Source organism: Desmodus rotundus, chromosome 11, assembly GCF_022682495.2.
Source record: "Desmodus rotundus isolate HL8 chromosome 11, HLdesRot8A.1, whole genome shotgun sequence".
NCBI lineage: Eukaryota > Metazoa > Chordata > Mammalia > Chiroptera > Phyllostomidae > Desmodus > Desmodus rotundus.
The window spans coordinates 28,237,833-28,258,203 of NC_071397.1; the positions used below are offsets into that span (position 1 = coordinate 28,237,833).

Sequence of the window (20,371 nt, forward strand, 5' to 3'; positions counted from 1 at the left end):
CTGACATTCCTAAGTCATCATCTGAAGGGGTGAAACTGTGATGGGAGGTGCATCAGTAACGAAAACAGTGGCTCAAGGCCTATAGTTGTCTCTCCTTGGTTAGGCAGGTTGTGAAGTGAAGACCAGAAGAGCACAGAAGAAACATTTGAAACAACAAATTTCGTGTCTATTCACCACCTTTGCCAAATTTGACCATGTGGGTTGCAGTAATGGGCAGTTGACATGTCCGTGTGGGTCATGTCAGAACATCATTCCAGGACCCTTCTTGAAGAAACACATATAACCACTATAAAGAAGTGGGTGTTATGTAGAGGTGGTGTGTATTGTTTGCACCAAAGAATGAAATATGTATTGTTTATGCACATTTTGATATCAGCTTATAAGTAGATGACATGCTATTTTTGATCAGGTACTTTCCTTAGTCATTGTTCAACTTCCTCCCACTTCTGAGGTAAGAGTAAACCATTTGCCTGGGATCCATATGTGGAGAAAAGATATAAAAGTAAAGGGTAGATGTGGCATTAACCTAGTTTGAATTATTAGTTACTAATATGTGTACCATGTCTGACAACAGAGACTGGTGTTTGTTGGGGGAAGGTAGGCCAAGCATATAGAACCACAAAAGGAATTCACTGTGAGTTTTTCACTGACTCATAAACATAATGTGACCTCATTTTCTGCCTCTTCTCATAGATGCTAGTAATTAAATGTGATATTACAGAAGGGCGCGTGTATGTGTGTTTATGTTCAGTGGTCTTTGTGCTGTTTCTTTTATTTCACCAAACTTAGGAATTCTGGCAATCCAGCTTACTTTTCTCTTTTCTCTGAATTTTCATTGCAGTCACTAACTGAGCATCAAGTTTATACTACTATTAATTGATGCATTTGACATCAAGGAAATTCTCTTCCATTTCCCATTATTTCTCCATGCAGCTTCATACTTGATAATATCCAATAAATTACTATTTGATGGATTTTCTTAACATATACCTATCCAAATTTCTAGTTAGTCCTCATCCCAAAATTTTTATAAGATATTTTTCTGGGTATATTTAATAATACCTTGATGTGATGTAGTGAAAGGAACTCGGACTTTTAAATTTAGACCTCACTTTCACTGTCTGCGTTGCTTCTCTGATCCCTAGTTCCTTCATCTGTAAAATGGGGACTGTAGTATCTCAATAATACCCTCCACAGAACTGTGAGAAGACTACGTAAGATGTGATAAAACTTGGTAAATAGCAAACAGTGTATAAGTATTATCATTATTGTAACAATGCGCTCCAGTCAGCATCCATCAGGATAACACCTGTAGTTGAACAGGTTGGGGTTGTTACTCGGCAGTGAGGGAAAATCAACATAGGGAACTGTGGGGCATCTCAGTAAGAGGGTGTTAGAAAAGAAATGTTTACCTTTGCGTTGGGCGATTTCAGGGAGGGTTTAAGGAAGTGGGGCTTTGCACTGGATTTGGTAATGTCATCAAGGGGGGTGTGATTCTGTGACTGGGTACCTTAGTAAATTATCTAGGAGGAAGGAAGACTAGCTGTCATTGGTAAAGAAGTGATACTCACTCCTATCAGCTGAGAGAAGAGAGTGTTTGGAACTTTGTGGGTTGCACTGTGACCTTGATTTTGTCTACAAAGTGGCCTGGTTTTGTCTCACTCTACCACAGTCTTAGAGTGACCTTGTCTGATGTTAATGTTCTCCGAGATGGTTTCAGGTCCAGCAGGAGGTAACATAGCCCAGCTATGAGCGCCGAGCCAGCGGCTGATGGCAATGGGGTCTAGTGTGTCAGACCGGTTCCAGGATGCCACCTTGATGTGACTCCTTCTGTGCTGATTTGATCAATTTAGAGGCTTCTGTTTTCAGTGACTTTGATTTTTATTAACATTCAAAAGGAGAAAAAGGTCAGATAGAAAAACATGCTTACATTTTCTAGGTACACCCTTCATTAAAATTATATACACACAGGAGCAAGGCTTGCCTGAGTGTGCTAGGTGGGGAGGGCACGTGGATGTCTTGCACAGAATGGACAGCAATTTGAACATTTCGCCTACAACGTCATGTGTTGCGCTTCAGTGTGATATTGTTACGTAACAGAATTACATGCTTATGATTTTGTAATAAAAAAGAGGCATTATTCGTGCCGGACCCTGTTTATATATCCCCAAAATAAAATTGGTGTAGCCTTTTCCAAGATTAAATCCTTTAAGGAAAAGGAAAGCCTAAGTTCTTAGTTCAGAGACTCAAGTATTATAGTAATTTTCTTCATAGCATATTCCTTTAAAGTAAAAAAATTGTCCCTCTTTTAGTATTTGAAGGTTGGAGGAACCGATGATGTAAGTTTGGTCTTCTTTTTGTTCAGTGTTGGCAATTCTTATTATGATATGTTTTATGTAGTAGTATCCTCATACTACAGATGATAAAGATTATAATAATTGAGTGACAGATTGAAGCCTAAAACAAATGAAAAAACTATTGACAAATAAGTTTTCATTTATGTCCTGAAATAGGTATAAGTGAATTTAATTGTATGATTCTGTGCAAAACACAATGGCCTGGAGTTTGTAAGACATGGATTAAGGTTCAGTTCCAGTCCTGACTTATAAATATTAACATAGGCAACTTATTTATCTTTCCTTTTCTCTCACTTATAGAGTGGAGCCAGTATTTATGAACCTTCTATATTAAAGGATTGTTATATAATTAAAATTAGGTGGAAGAGTCTTGTAAAAGTATAAAACAGTAAACGGTGGAGGATATTTATCTTGACATAGGAGAATATTACTTTAAAAGTAAATGATTTTGGAAGAAATAGGTGGAATAATTCAGGATATTATGATAGATTTTTAGTTCTGTTTCTTATGGACAGCCTTAGTCATAAAATCAAAGGGATATTTTTTCAATCAAGTTAGTACAGGGAAAACTGCCTACACAAGGCTCCCGTCAGTCTGTGGGACTAAGCAGTGAGTGTCACACTGGTCGGTCCTGTATTGGAGAAATGCATTCGTGTGGATCCTGTCAGGTTGTAGTTTCCCTGTGTCTTTGCAGGCTCTTATAAACCCTAAAGAGAGGAAAGAATCACCCAGGAACAGAGAGGGACCCAAATATCTCTGTTATCTGGAGCAAGCAGCTTCAGTCTCCTGAGGACCTAAAATTTTGATTCCTCAGCAGCTGTGGGAGAGACCTGCCGAAGATCCCTCTGCAGGAAGTGCTCCTGGTGAGCACACTGAGTGGGAAGATGCTAAACATTTGTCTGACCTTAGTTCAAAGGTCTCTGGTTGTCTCTGCGTGAGGATGTTACTATTTTAAACTCAAATGGTGCCTCATTAACCTGTTCATTAATTGATTTGAATTTTAGCTTTTTAAAAAGATTTTATTTATTTTTTAGAGAGAGGGGAAGGGATGGAGAAAAAGAGGGAGAGAAACATCAATGTGCAAGAGATACACCTATCATTTGCCTCTCTCATGCCTCCAACTGGGGACCTGGGCCGTAACCCAGGCATGTGCCCTGACTGGGAATCCAACTGGTGACCTTTTGGTTCCCAAGCCATCACTCAATCCACTGAGCCACACCAGGCAGGACACATGTTTTATCTTGTTTAACTTCTAGTCTTTTGTATGGCAGTTGTATTCATTTTGTATCATTTCATATTTTTGGCATTGTTTCTGAGGTCTTCGTGTTTAGCTAATAGGAGTTTTTTAAAATGTGCTTATTAATCCCGGCTTGCTTTCTTTTATTATTTAATATTTTTCTCATTTAAACTTTGTCTTAACATTTTAAAAAAATTCATATCAGCATTTTCATAACTTCCATTTTTAATTCCAATTTTTACATGATATTTCATTTTGATTTTTCTCTTTTGTAATTTATTTTAAAATGGCAAGTGGAAAACATAGCTGTATGTTCTTCAGCATCTGTCCAAAGCAAGAAGAATCTGAACTCTGGAATTTCACCCTCCCTGTATCAGGTAGCCTCAAAGCCAAGGCCAGAGTTCTTCTCCCCGAACTCCTTCCTGCAGATAGCTTCATTCGTCAGTAACAATCAACCCAGAAGAGCTCCCAAAATGGTTTTAGTATCCAGAATATTCCGACACTGTGGATGAGTATATTACCTACCTTGTTTTTCATGCTGTCCTATATTGTCACCAGTTATTGATCAAAATGTGAAAACAGACTGAAATGATATTTTCATTAAAATGGACCACGGGATGTAATTGGCCTCATACGTGAGCGACAGGTTTTTCTTCCAGGTGAACACAGGGGCAACCCCGGGCGTATGGCAGGAGGATGTTCGTAGAACAGAGTAAACTCCAGGAATCTAGCAATTTAGCCAATGCAATTTTAATTCTTCTGGGTCTGGAAAACCCGGCACTGTGTCACATACTGAATCGAACTTTCACTGTGTCCAGTGTGACATTGCCATGGAAGGAAGCACGTCGCGTGGTGGTGAGACAGGCTGGCCTCTCAGGTCTCTGCCAGCTTCAGAACGCAGCCTGGTTGCTCTCCGTTCTTCCTCACCTCTGTGTTCATAAAGTGATAAGCATTTACAGTTTTTAAATTGAAAAGTAAGACTAAAAAAATCCAACTGCAAGTGCTTATGATGGAAATGAAGAGAAATCGAAAAAGCCCAAGAAAGTGTTGATTCTTATCCTCGGTGCACGTTATAGAGGAAATCACCTGTCTGGTGTTTTACCAAATGCTGTTCCCTGAAAGGATTAAAATAAAAAGAGGGGAGGGATGATGACATTTCAAATAGATTTGGAAGGCATTTTTTAAAGTTAATGTAATTCAGGACTCCCTGCATTATGTCTATAATGTCATTACAAATTCAGAGTGTTCAAAATTGACATTTTGACTTTAGGACTTTATACCCCTGGCCTGTTTGAATGCTGGTCTAACCCAGTTCAATAAAAGGTTCCAGCATTTATCTGTTTCAATAAGCCAAAGTCCTAAAAGTCAAGTTTGATTCCCTACTTTTCCATACTCTACCACCAACCTATCAGCTCTGCATCCAGAAAATATCTCAAATTGCTTTACTTTATTCCGTTTCCACTAATGTCAACCTAATCCAAAACACTGTCCCTTCTCTCTGGGCTACAGTATAGTCCCCTAATATCTCCCATACCCATTCTGGCCCTTCTACAATCCATGTTACACACAAATGAAAAAGCGTTAAAATGAAAATCACATCACATCACTTCCCTACTTTAAAATTCCCTCATTTTTTCTCATTGTACTTGGTCACATGGCCTACGGAGCCCCAAGGGATCTGGTGTCCACACACCATCAGCAACCATCTCCTACCTCCTCCCCTGTTTTGATCCCCACAAGCTCTTCTCTGTTCTGGAATACGCAAGGCCTTCTTCAACTCAAGCACTTGCACTGGCAAAGATCTTTCTAAGGACCTTCACGTTTCTGGCTCCAATGACGCAGGACTCAGCTCATATCTGGTCTTTTCTGAGAGGCCTGGCTGGGCACTCCCTACCACATTGCCCTCTTTTATCCGCTGTCTTCACAACATTTCCAGCTGAAACCCCCCTGTTTATTCGTGGGTTTGCTTGTTCATCACCTGTCTCCACCACAGCTCCTCACACCACGAGTTCCTTGATGGCAGAGCTTGGTTGGTCTTTAATATCAGAGGTTTCCCAGAATCTAGAAGAACAATACCAGTCATATTCTAGATTCTCTGGAAGTCTTTATTTGTGAGTGCATTATGAGACTCCGTGAGGAGTTTCAGAGTATTTACATTTCCCCAAATCATCCGGGAACACTTTTCTGACAGAATGACAAGATGTTAATCAGCTTTCAATAGGGATGCAGTTTTAGAAAGAAATAGTGAGGTATTTTCAAATTTGTGGGTTTACAATGACTCTGGGAGTTATCTCTTACAAATGTCAGAAACAAGCCCCACAAAGGGACACGGGGTGTGGAGAGAGAGGCCTGACTGTTGCTGTTGCCTCGATTCCTGGTGGAGGTGACAAGCAAGTCTGAACGCAGGGCCGAAGGAGAGGCAGCTTCATTACCCCTTTGGAGTCCCTGATAAGCATCAGAGAAAAAGATAAAAGCAGCCCCTTCCCTTTTTGTACTACCTAGATGAGTGATCATTAAATATATATATGTGTGTGTATATATATATATGTAGATAGATAGATAATGTGTGTATATATGTATATATATATTAGAGCAAATGATAAATATTTTCTAAATATTTTCATTTTCAAATATCTCAACATTTATCCCTGAAATGGAATGCACATATCCTACTAGGAAGTACTTAAATTTCCAAAAAAGAGCTCTTAATTTCTACTTCTCAGACACCTCCCAGTCCTCCGTTCAGAAAAAAAAAAAAAAGACACTACCATTTCCTGAAAGGTCTTGGGGCTGATGTCTCTAAAAAGAGTACACTTAATGGTTTTCTTAATTCTTTGATATCAAGCTGAAAAGACCTGAAATAAAACACTGTCCTGTATTTGTCACTAAAAGAAAGTACTTCATGCATATTACATAATGTCTTTTGTCTAATCTTTTAAATTAAATTCACATGTCCCTCTCTTTTTGACTTCTCAGTTTTCCATTTTCCCAGTAACTTAGACTTCACCACACTAAAGGAATATTGGGTTTTTCCTCTTTTTTAAAAAAAAATATCCAATCAGTTACTTTGTCAAGTCTATTCTTTCATAATATTGCAGTTAATGTTCAATAAGAAGACCTACTAGTTCTCAGGGTTAAATAAAACATCAAAAGTGTCCACTTGAAACAGCTTCAATTTCATTGTTATTTCTCTTCTGAAACTCACTTTATAACAAAACTGTTCCCACTTAAAATGCGTTTTGCTGATTGTTATGATAGTGTCGAACCTCAAAAGTTTCCCTCAAAAACCTTAATATTAACTCCTCTTGAACTTTATAGTCAAAACATAAAATGTATACCTTAGCTGACAGGACTGAACAACTAACATTACAAATGTATACATTTCATTTTTTTAAAGCTAATGGTGATATAAAACCTTCTTATGAGAAGAGCCTAATGAACAAAATACTTCACAAATATTTTCATTCATTCTAATCGCTTTTCAGCAAGGTCTTTTCTGACCTCTCATCAATATTACAACCCCTTGCCAAATTATCTTCTCTTTCCACATTTGACTTGCTCATTCCTGACTCTACGTCTCCTTGACTAGAAAGACTTACCCTCTTTTCTTTGCCAGTGAGTATGTAACTATTACATCCATTTAAAAAATACTGAAAATGCACCTAAAAGCAGAATTATCAAGGATATCACATAGTCCTTTATTCTAGTCATTCAGCACTGGATAAGGCTGGTGTCACCTAATTCATTTTTGTTTTTCATTTGTGTGTTGCTTTCTGGGTGTTTTCAATCATTTGAATACACGTACTTCTTCTTTTTTTCCAAATATATGTCAAGGTGCAGGCATGAGCCTTATTTTTTTTAACCCTTCTCAGGATGCTTTGGACAGTGAAGGTGCATCATGCAAGCTCAAAAAATGTCATCTTTGAGAAGCAAGATTCTAAAATGAAAAACGTGCTCATCTTTAAAGCCAAAATAGAGAGGAAATGGATAATTTATGAAGTCCTATTAATTCACTAGAGTTTTCCTTTTCCTTTTGGCAAATGGACTATAGCCAATAAGATTGTATTGGGTACTTTTAATAAAGTGAGATGCTAAAATTACATGAATGCAATGATTAAATTGGCATTTTGTGATTTTTAATCTAACAAAGGATTTATTAAGTACAGCCAGATACCTGTTATACAACCTTCTTTTAATAGCTACCTGCAAGGCATGAAATTAGGTTGAAAGCACTTACTCATAGTCCGCCAGGCTTTCTTGTTTACTTAGATGGGTTTTCATAGCAACACTAACTTACGCTGGAACTTTAGATTCATGGTGAATTGTCTTCACTGTGAGGACATTGACTATGAACCACGGAGTGATACTGGAAAATGAAGACAGTCACATACTATTGCATTTGTAACTCTTCTATGATACTTAAGGCATTCTAAATTAGGTAAATATTTTTGCTCAACTAATTGGCTCACTTGTATTGTGTGATTATGCCTTTGTCAATGCTGTTGCTTTTTTTTCTAAATTATCCAAATTTCACTATAATATAATTATCCCCCAAGTACATGTGATCCACCCTCTGAAATCCTTCATGTGCCATGTTAAGACATTACTGCTTTTACCTATTACTTATTTGCATGTATAATGTAATTCTTCTACCAAGTTATAAGATTTTTGAGTTTGGGATTGATATTTTATTTCTCTAGGTCTCATAATTCCTATTTTAGTGTCTGATAAGTAATAGACTCTCACAAATCATTTTAATGAATACATAAATGAGTCTCAATTCGAATCTCCCAAAGACAAGTTCAATAGTCTATTAAATGTTAGTCACTAGAAACCTGGGAGTAATCTTGACCCTCCTTCCATTTCAGCTCCCATGAGACCTTAGTGCCATACCTCCTCCCCAGTAGCTCCCTAATCTTTCCAGGACACCCACGGACTGCTTCATCATCCTAGCTCAGACTGTCCCTACCCTCTCCCACAATTCTTCCTCCATCCTGCATTAGATCAGATCATAGAGTCCTTTTTAAAGCCTTCGCTGGCTTCTTAATGGTCCGAGAATAATAGTCCAAACCACTAACATAGTTGACCAAAAGCCTACAAAACCTCACATTTGCCTTTTTACCCAGCTTCTCTGGTAGACCTCTTCACCTGGCTCTCCCGATTGCATTCACAATGGCCTTCATTCGGGTCCTGGAAGTGCCCATGTTTCTTCTGCCAATGACCTTTGTGCATCTTTGTGGGACTTCCTCTTATATTAGGTATTTCCCCATTATCCTTGAGGGCTTGCCTCAAAACTCATGTCAACAAAGATTTCCCAGACCCTCCAAACTCTTGATGGTATCTTGAAAGTATCCTTTGCAGCAATGCTATATAATTAATCTATTTAGCTTGTAACAAGTTATTTAACTCATTCCAGGGGCTTCTTCTCTAAAATATGAGCTTTAAGAATTATTGGTCAGTATTAATTTTGTTTACCGTTCCCTGTACCCATCAAGGACTTGCTTGCATTTTGAGTGATCAATAAATATTATTAAAGAAATAAATGAATCAAAAAAGATTCTGGACACATAAAAGGAAATAGAAGTGGCAAAATAAGGTAATAGTAGCTTTAAGGTTAGTAATGAAATCTAATGCCAGTGTGCCTTTCCATTGTATGTGTCCCTTTAAGAGTCCTTCGATTGGGACTGTACTTCAAGGTTAGGTTTACCCTGAGCTTTCTTCACAGCCTTCTCTCCTGGAGGATCTTCTTACACTGTCTCTCTTTCTGCCTTGGCAGTTGATGGACAGTGGCAGGAGTGGAGTTCGTGGAGCCAGTGCTCAGTGACCTGCTCAAATGGGACGCAGCAGAGAAGCCGGCAGTGCACTGCCGCCGCTCACGGGGGTTCTGAGTGCAGAGGGCCGTGGGCCGAAAGCAGAGAGTGCTACAATCCCGAGTGTACAGGTGAGACCTGTTCACCGCATTTAAGGGGCGCCTGCCATTTAAAAGCTGTGACAGGACCACGCCGATGATTATGTATTTCTAGTAAATGAAGCCAATTGTACTCGGACTCATTTTACTTTATGTCACATTAATAAAGCAGAAGAATTCAAGAGGGTCTTAATTCAAATATCAATTAAGTTGATGAAGTTTAATACTGAACTGGTACTTTTTACAAATAAGTTTTAATGTCCAGTTGAAGATTCTGCTAAATATATAAATTTCTGTTCATCATAACACTCCTTAGTTGACCAGTAAGTCAAATATTTGAATAAAGTTTATTCATGGCGGTAGATTAATAAAAATTGAACAGGCAGGAATGGGCCTTAGATTTTCAAATGACTAAAGCAGAGTGTGGTGGACTGCTGACATTGACCAGGACACATTTCTTTCAGCCAATGGTCAGTGGAATCAGTGGGGTCACTGGAGTGGCTGTTCCAAGTCGTGTGATGGTGGCTGGGAAAGGCGAACAAGGACCTGCCAGGGTGCAGCGATTACAGGACAGCAGTGTGAAGGAACAGGCGAAGAAGTGAGAAGATGCAGTGAGCAGCGATGTCCAGGTGAGAACGAACTGAGGTTATCCCAATGAAAACACTTCGTTAGCAAAAAAAGGGGGGGGGGTTAAATATTTTCATTGGTTAAGGGCAGTACTTCCTCAATTGAAGGATTGCTAGTGATAAGTGTCAATTTACTTATTTCCGTAATATAGAGAGTTGCCTCTGTTTATGTTCTTAGACTGTTCTATAGGTTTTTTAACCATCTGCTGCAAAATGACAGTGAACATGTGATAACACAAAGGTAGCCATATTGAACAACAACATGGCTGGATATGATTTAAACTAGTTTGGGGTATTATTTTTTTTTTACCATTTGCATTAATTATTTGTTTAGTAAGAACCAAAACAAATTGCCTTAGATTATTTATAATAGAAGTGTAAAGATATAAGTGTTAGATAGTTAAGTGAGAAAATAAAAAGATGATGTTGAAATTCAGACACTTGTAAATTCTGCTGTTAATCCATCTTGATGTATGACCTTGGACATCCCCATTTCCTTGTCCTTGCCCCATTTTCCACTGGAAAGGGAAATTCCTATGAGGAACACATTTTAAAATGAAAGCATAGCTCTTAATTAGTAGTGAAAGAATGGGAGTGCAGATACATCAAAGGATTTTAACTGTAAGCCTAGAAAAAAGTGAGAGCTCAGGAAAGCCTGGATTATACATCATATACAGGGGTTGGCAAAAGTAAGTTGTGAGTGTGTGAAATAGAGTTCCTTCTTGTATTGTTATTTATTAATTATTATATTATTTTCCATACAAACAACTGTAAACCTATTTTTGCCCCACCCTGTATTTTAAAACATTATATGAACAAAGATTCTTTCCGAATTGTGTATATATTTCCTAAAATAGTATTGACATACTGAGTGAGGACTTAATAAATAAGTGAAAATTAGGATTTTAGAATGCTATCATAGGCAAAATTGTTATAAACGTGCTGGAAAAGATGAAGGGGTGGAGTTTTAAAACATCTCAGCCGTGTATGAGGGAGATCACCGACCTGAGAGAGTTGGAAGACCCAGTTAAAGTCGTGTTGCTGCGGGTAGCAGCCAGCTGGTCTTGCTGGCTTTCTGGTTCCTAGGGAGTATAGTCAGGGCAGCGCTCAAGGTTCCTTTTTCAGCTCAGAAAATTATGGATTTCTGTCTCAGTCTAATATAACTACTTCAATTTAGAAAAAACAAGGAATTCTAAGAGATATCTAAGGGTCAAAACTTTGTATTTCTTCATACTGAGAATTTTAATGATTTCTCATAGTTCAACTCTAACACCAACGGAAACTGGAATCTAAGAGTAACAGTGTCAGTAGGCTTTTTGGAGCTTACCAAAGATCTAAAATGCATTTTGTTACTTCCTAGGGCCCTATGAATTGAGAATGGTAAGAATTTGTCAGCACGGAGAGCTTTGTTGAGAAGGATACCTGTGCAGATTAGCACTGTGAAATTGCTCCTGTGCTGCATAAGAATTAAGAAGCATTATACAGAACAGTTTTTTTTTTGCCCCGGGGAGAAATGGTATTAGAACAGTAGGCATGATTAAATAAGACTTTTAATACTTGAAGTTACCTAAACTAGTCTAAGCATGTCAGGGTTCTTAACTGGGCTTTTAAAACTGTCATCTGCATATAGAGAGGCAAAATGGAGCTGCTGCATCCAATTTAAAAGATTGCCACCTGCTGTTTAGAAAACACTTTACATATCTATTTACAAAAAAAAAAAGATATTGTACCTTATTTGCTAGGTTTGTTTGCTGGCTGTTATGATTTAAAGTAGGTTGACACATTATATAAAATAGTAAATACTTTTTATATTATATGTATAATGCTATGTTATATTATAGATAGAGTTGTGGGCAAAAGTGGGTTTATGGTTATTCATATGGAAAAAGACTTGCAGGCTATGATTATTATAATAGCTTGTTTTATAACTCTGTGTTTTGTATACTCACGACTGTAATCCTACTTTTGCCAACCCCTGTATATTTAGTATTAACCTTAACATTTTTATTTTTCGTTTTCCATAATATGATTTGAAAGTATAGTATATATGGAGCAACATAATGGCTCCCAGTTTATACACTGACAATATAAATTGAAAAAACTTTTGAATTATCTTAACAGTTCCTAAGTCATTTTTCTTCTGTCAATAATCAATTGCAACAAATGTTCCTTTTAAAATTATATGTTATTTTAGGTATTATTTTTAGTGCTGTTCATTCTTAATTTTTCTCCAGGTTGCTGAAAATAGCTAGTATTATTTTTATGCTTCACTTAATTTGGATGCAAAACACATTAATCAAGTTTGCCAAGAAACAAACCTTCAGTTGTCAGGAAAGAAAAATATAATATACTCACATCTTTGTCTGGATAATTAATGAAAATAATGATTAATCATCTGGATTTAATCAAAAGCTGTTATGGTGTCTACTATAAAAATGGAAAATAAAGTTCCCATCAAGATTAATATATTCCTTTACTGGTAAATAGAGAAAATAAAGTATTAAGGAGAGAAGCACAGCATAGGAAATATAGTCAATAATATCATAATAACGGTGTACGGTGCCCGGTGGGTACTGGAAATATTAGGGCAACACTTTGTAAAGTATGTGATTATCTAACCACTGTTTTGTACACCTGAAACTCATATAAAATAATACTGAATGTTCACTGTAATTAAATTTTTTAGTTTTTAAGAAAAGAAATTGGAATTTTTTTAAAGAAAAGAGCATCACTGACCAAAAATAAGATATCACTCTTGTCCTTATAAGAAAACAGAAATAGAGGGATGAAAAATACATTTATTTTTACATATTATATTTGTTTTCTATTTAACAGTGCATATATGAAATATAGATGTTTTACATATGATATATAATATATATGTGATGCACACACACACACATACATATACAGGGTCCAGCACAAATAATGCCCCCTTTTGTACATAAAAAATATTTTATTACAGAATCATAAGCATGTAATTCTGTAGCATAACAACATCACACTCCAGCGCACCATATGACATTTTAGGTGACATGTTCAAATTGCTGCCCATCTCGTGTGAGACATGAACCCTCCCAACCGCACTCAATGGCGTTACTTCTGCTGGACCCTGTATGTGCTGTTAGTTGAGCGATAGGGGAGCTATAGAGAGACAATGAAGTTACCCAATGTTTTACTTGGTCAAACTCACCGAATGATACTGTCATTGTCAGTCTCACTGTACACACTCAGGCTCTGAGGGCTGAAATAGTGGAAAAGTAATAAATAGCTGCTATGAGTTATTACATCGCTACACTGTAATAACATACTAATTTTAGTCCTCTGCTTTTTTGTTTTTCAATATTTCCCTGGTTAACATCATGTGGAAGGCAGACGTTACTGGTGGCTTGGCTTTTGGTAACTTTCAGGTTTCCGGGACCTCCTTGCGTGTTCCCAGGGAAGGGGTGTGCTATTCCTGTAGCTCCAACTCTAAGATCCATTGCTCCTTAGTCAGTATCTGCTAAGCTGGAACATACCATTCACAGGTAGATGTTAAACTTAATTTACACACAATATGTCCTTGTTGGAGCCCCAATGGCTTTTATTTACAAATGGTGAGTGCGCCTGCAGATTGAATGTGCTGAGAAAAACTGGTGAAGTAAGATAGCCATGTCATAAATGTACAGAGTAACAGCAATTTAGACTAGAGAGAGAGCACTTATGGGATATTTAACTGGAAACATTCGTTCCACAGGAGGTTGGCAATAGTGTGTGTAATTCCAAACTCGTCTTGACCACTGTAACGCACTTGCATCAGCATTTGGCTACTTGTAATACAGTAAATATAAATTGTCTCCCCACTGAGGGGAAATAGTGTTCCGGGAGGGACCGGCTGTTCCTTCTCTCTGTAAGGTTGCTCTCCTACAGGATTCCATCTCTCTGGAGACCAGGGGAGACTTCCATTTGGTCTCTGAGTCATTTTGTTTTAACCGAACTCTGGTGGGAAGAAAAAATCACAAAACTTGCTTACATTGTACTCCTGTCTTCTTTGCATGACTGTCCCCCTTGACCAGAGCTGTGCTTCTCAAGCATTAGTGCACAGTAAGAGTCACCCAGGGAACATGTGAAAACACAGATTCCCGAGCCAGGCCCCTGGAGGGTCTCACCATTTGGTCTAGTAGGGGCCTGAGAAGTTGCTCTCCTAACATGCTACGAGACGATGTTGACCATGCTGCAGGCCAGCCTCTGGGTTACACTGGGCTACTGCCAAAATGTATACTGTAGTTTCCCCTCATCTGTGGTTTCGCTTTCCCCAGTTTCAGTAACCTGTGGCCAACTGGGGTCCTATAGTAAATGGAAAGTCTCAGAAATAAACAATGTGTAATTTTAAATTGCACGCCATTCTGGGTAGCAGTGTGATGAAATTTCACACCGTTCTGTCCCATTCTGTCCAGGATGTGAACCCTCCCGTTGTCCAGTGTGTCCACTCTGTGGACGCTACCCCTCCCAGTCATTTCGTAGCCCTCTTGGTGAGTGGGTGGTCTGTTGAAGTATTGCAGTGCTTATGTTCAAGTAACTCTTATTTTACTCAATGCCACATTCCCATAATTTTATTACAGTATATTTTAACATTGCTTATTTTTTATTAGTTATTGTTGCTAATCTCTTATTGCTGTCCCCAATTTATAAATTGAACTGTATCATAGGTATGTATGCATAGGAAAAAACATAGTATATATAGGGTTCAGCACTACCCTCAGGTTTTGGCATCCACTGGAAGTCTTGGAGCTTAACACCTGCGGGTAAGGGTGGGACTACTGTAAATAAAAATAAGGTAGTAAAATTAACAAAGAAATGGCAAAGAGTCCTCTGCTTCAACTCCTAAACAAGGTGGAAAAGTTTATTTTCTGTATACTTCTTCATAAATAATAAGGGATTGTCTCTGGAATCAGGTGATAATGAAAATACAGACCATCCATTTCAGGTCTCCCTAGCCCACTCATGTTTCAACCAAAATGAGGTCTCTTCAAAGCAATCACTTAAAGAAAATTAGGCTTTTAACTACTTGCTGTGAACAAAGAAAGGTAGTTTTGTCTGTAGGTAACTCTCAATCCCCATTGCTCTGCTTCTGTGGAGAGGAGGAGTGACAACCTGGGTATGGTTTGATCACTTTGGTACACAGCTGTGCACTGTCAGGTCACAAATCTCCCGAGGTCCTGCCACCCCCAGCTCCTCTCTGCCTGGGCAGGAGTACCGCTTGCCACCTCCCGTCTTCCAAAGCTGACAGCTACTACGTGCACACGGGTATGTGGCATTCGTGGTGGGGGACGGGGAGGTTGTCAGGGAGGAGGATGAATGAAGCCTTCGCTCACATTGACTTATTTTCTCCTCTGTTCCCAGTTGGAGAACTGGTGGATTAGCCACTATTGATACAGTATTTTGTCTTTGTTAGAGAGAAGTTTAACGAGTTAATAAGTCAAACTTCTAAATTGAGGACCACTGCATTTTTAAAGCTAAATGTAATTACTATTAGACACCCAGATACGTGGCATTAAATATACATTGTTTTAAAATTATTTTTATTTTTCCAATTAGAGTTTATATTCAATATTATTTTGTTTTTGTTTCGTGTATACAACATAGTGATTAGACAATCATATACTTTACAAAGTGTTCCTACATTTCTGAAGAGAAAAAAAGGACACTGCTTTATATTGAAATATTCACATAAAGGTTGGCACCTGCTTTATACTTTTTCATTCCAAACCACAAGATTATCACTAATAGTACTTTTAAAAAGCTCCTAATTCATTAGCATTTCTTTTCTTTTTTTTGCTATCAGATGTTATGAGTATGCCCTATTAGGAATTATATTATTACATGTTCAATATTATTACAAGTTTCAAAGGTTAAGGCAAGTGTTCGCACTGAATACTTTTGGGCAGAGCAGATAATGTCACCCCTGAGTGTACATATCAGTTGTTCACCTAAAACTAAATGCCGAGTTTGGTGTCCACAGTAGGTGGCACTAAGTATTGACGTCTTTCATCTTAAAGGTCCTACCTGTTCTGCTACAACACCTCAGATGCATTCAAAGAGTAGGGACATGAATTGAAACTTGAAGATACCCCGCAGGTGAGGGACATTACCTGTTGCTTAATAAATATCTAAGAAAGCATTTTATTACCTACTCCAGGCTACAGTTCTACAACAAACGAGCTAAATTTCATAGGCAGAATCACCGGGGTCTAAAATAACGAATGTGTATGCCAGATAGTCCTATATGTGCCTTAGTCACACCTGTTGCTATGGAGATACTTATTATCATAATTTGTCTAATCAGATTGCTCATCAGATGAGACTTGGAGGAAATTCTCACAGCTTCTGCCACAGCAGAAACTTCAAAAGCAATTTGGTGTAATCTCATATTACCCTGCCTTGTCCAATTTAGAAATATTTGACAACATGCTGATCATTATCAAATTGAACTAAAAAAATTTAAGCAGCACTTTTCACTTTATTCCCTTTCATCCCACATTTTTATAGTAAAAATAAACATACTTTAGAAACCATTTAATTATTTTTAAATTAATAAAATTCAAATTAATGCAACTCATAAAACCCCTTTTTGGATTCAAAGTTTATCGATACGGTAAACGTGAACAGGGTCCTTGACATCTCTCTTCCCACTTATTTCCCTCTCCACGGACACCCTGACGCGGGATGCCCCTAAGGCCCTGCACTGACTCTCTGGCTGCTTGCTCTCTCTCTTCAGCCATCACTTGTGTGAGATGCACCCACAACTCTCATCTTTATGCCCTCATGTCTTCCAAATGCCTGATAGCCAGTTCCAACCGGGATATCGAATCAGACTGTACCACCAGAAGGGCGTTTCTGACCACCCAATCATTCCCGTCATCTGAAGTAATCTCTCCTTCGTACCAATCCTCGGGCTAGCGCTAGATTCCACCTCCATGAAGGCCCCCCCAACCCAGCACCCCTGCTTTCTCTTCTCCTGGCCACTGCTTGCTAGTGGGGGAGGGGCAGCATGGCCCAAAGTGCCTGGGACTTAGAGGCAAAGGAACTTTGGCTTTGGGCCTCAGTGTCCTCATGTATAAAATGGTGATAATAACGTGCACCTCGGGGGATTGTTTTAAGGATGAAAAGATGAAATACTGTAACTAATTAGAATTATTAAATGGCAGTGCAGGTCCTCTTTGTCTACTTACCCATATGATTGCCACAACCACCTTTTGTCATCTCTTCCACACGGTTTACCTGATTTCTCTTCCCAATTCATGGCCTTAGTAATGTGACTCCCTTGCTCAAAAAACCTCCACAGAGTCTCGTTAATTGCCCAATTTAGTGCATAGTGGGATCTTCATCTATCAGCTAGTTAGCTTTCCAAAGCTATGTATACCTTTATATATATATATAAAATCTCCTGTTGCTTGCTTTGTTAAAAGATGTCTCCTACCTTAGTCCTTCTTCTTTCTCCCATAATCAGGTGAATGATTTTCTCTTTGACCCCTCTAAACTTGCTTTGTGCTCCCCTTGTTTTATTTTACTATTACACATATATATTATTATATCTCTTGGTTAGAATTCCAGCTCATTGCAAATGAATTATCTATATTCTTCCTCCCAAGTCCACTAGCCTGCATGGAACCTAGTTAAATGTAGTAGGTCATTAGATACTTGCTCCTTTCAATGTTTTTATTCAGTATCATAAATGCTATACCTGGACTAATGGAATCACTTATATAAAACATATGATTAAAAGTTTCAAAATGACTATGAGAGTAATGCCTTATGTTTTATAATCTCTTATTCTTTCAAAATGCTCTTAGTTAATTAGAATTGCAATGGACATTTTTAACACATATACTATTCTTTTTTTATAGTTACAATTTCTGGCACAATCCTCCCTTCCTTAGAAATAAATCCATGAGATGTTGGAAGTAAAAAATGTGTAAGTTTTTATAGCAAGTTTCTTAATTTCCCCAAATCTCAGTCCAGTTTCTTCTTTTAGGCCAGAGCTCCTGAAGGCACTCCAGTAGCCTTGGATTGGCTAGAACTGTCCCCAGGTGTGCCCAGATAGCAGTCCCAAAGGCCTCAGGGTAGTGGGCAAGCTGGGGGGTGTGGCCTGTGGCCCCAGCTGGGAAAAGCCTTGCCAGTTACCTGTGTGCCTCCAACCCTTATTATTGTCTGCACGTGCCATGACTTGCAGGAGGCTGTGAGGCCCTATTATCCTCAGCAGGGTCTCCGATAACATAAAAAGGCAAGTAAACACTATTCTCCAGCAAAAACCTCTTTATACCCCGACATGAAACTTAAAACTCACTAAAAGTGATGGTATAGTTAGTCTTCACAATTAAAGGTAGATGTCTATTTTTATTGCTATTAACAGGTTGGAACTACAACTGACCTTGTGTGCTGAATTGAAATATATAGCTTAAGAAAACAATAATCCAGAACTTTCAGATGTGTTTATATATTGATATAAAACTGTCTAGACCAGGGGTCCCCAACCTCTGGGCCGCAGACAGGTACCGGTCCAGGCCTGTTAGGAACCAGGCTGCACAGCAGGAGGTGAGCTTGAATATAATGGGCTCGAATCATCCTGAAACCATCCCCACGCACCCCATGGAAAAAGTTGTCTTCCATGAAACCCGTTCCTGATGCCAAAAAGGTTCAGGACTGCTGGTCTAGACCAAGGACTCAAACAAAGAACCTGTAATGCACATTGTTTGCTAATGAATTTAAAGTTCATGCTGACCTGCAGACTAGAAACAAATTTTTCCAAAATATATAAATGCCTTGTTTACTGTGCAACAAATGCTTAGAGACAGTGTAACAGCTATGAGATTGGACTGAGAATGGTGTTTGACTGGCATCGATCCACCGTGTCCTGCCTGAGTGATTTCTCTTCTGCCTTAGTTTCCTCACATTTAAAATGATGATAATACTTGCATCCACTTCCTAAGGTTGTTAGGAGGAATTAGATGAATTAAAATATGGAATGCACTTAGAGGAGCACCTAAGTCACAGTGATAGGTGAATATTGCTGTTATAACTGTATGTCCTTTCAACTTGAGACTGATAAAAACTAGTTTGTCTATCAGGCAGGCTGTTAGGAAACACAGTCGATAAACACCCTTCTTTCTCCCTCAGACCTTAGCTGCACCATGAATTCTTCACGTGAGTAGGTCCCACCACTGAAATGGGAGCTGTAAGCTGTGTGAGCACGAACACGGGATCTATCTCATTCACCTCTGCATCCCCCAGCTCAGGGAATTCCCCAAACATGAGAATCAGTGAGTGCCAGCAAGGGAGGTTTGAAATGGGGGGTCATGCATCGTGCCCTTTTCTCCCCCTGCATGCCAGCTCTACTCTAGAATCAATTTCTCTTTAATGATGAAATTCCAGCAAAAGGGGTGAAAACTAATTTTCCACATCAAATGGATTTAAACCCTGTACAATTTTTGCTATTTTTAAGAGAAGGAAAATCACTTTGAGTAGACAGATTAACAGCTAATCCCTAGGTAATTGCTACCTTGTTTTAAGGGAGCATGTGAACCACATTCTTGCGGCGTTAAGTGCAGTTGTATCTTACAAATGGGTTTTTATATCATTGCCCTCATGATAGCAAACAGTGGAATCTTTCAGCTGATGAACAGAGCTGCTGTTCCATTTTACTAAGGCATAAGAAACAAGAGTCCTTCATATTGCTACACAATAATATGGTTTTATTCTGAACACAGAGAGTGGCCTGAGCTAATTATGTATTTTCTAATTTAACAAATGCACATAGGTAGCATTAAACAGAAAAAAAAATAACCCAAATCTCTATCTCTAGCTTGTGTTTCTCTCATGTGCTTTAGTTCCATATACCAACTAACTTCTTGATAATACCAAGACAGGCTCAAATATCTCAAACTCAGAAGTATTTTCAGCATCTTCTTTCCCAAGTCCTGTTCTCCTCCTGTGCTGGATCTCAGCATGTAGCACAACAGACATGCTTCCTGGGAGTCTGAGTTCCATCTTAATTTCTCTCTCTTCCTCACCTCCTACATGCAGTTATGGAGCTGAGCCCAAACCACCTACTAACTAGATTTTGAATGCATGCACTTTACCTTGCCACTTCCTGTGAGTCCATGCCCTTTCCCCAATTACACCGTTTAGATTTATCACAGGCCTCCCTGCCTTCTGTCTCACTTTGCTTCAATCCATTCTCCAAACTGCAGGTCCAGCATTCAAA

The 20,371-nt window shown here is 38.5% G+C and overlaps 1 protein-coding gene across 2 annotated transcripts in view; it reads left to right on the forward strand.

The window, feature by feature from the left end:
* Window positions 1-20,371, forward strand: part of ADGRB3 (adhesion G protein-coupled receptor B3) — a 693,569-nt gene that overhangs the window by 265,419 nt on the left and 407,779 nt on the right. For both annotated transcript variants that reach the window (XM_053914265.1, XM_053914266.1), the window contains exons 5-6: window positions 9,371-9,535; window positions 9,967-10,131. In XM_053914265.1, coding sequence (XP_053770240.1) covers window positions 9,371-9,535; window positions 9,967-10,131 — 330 coding nt within the window. The remainder of the gene's footprint in view (window positions 1-9,370; window positions 9,536-9,966; window positions 10,132-20,371) is intronic.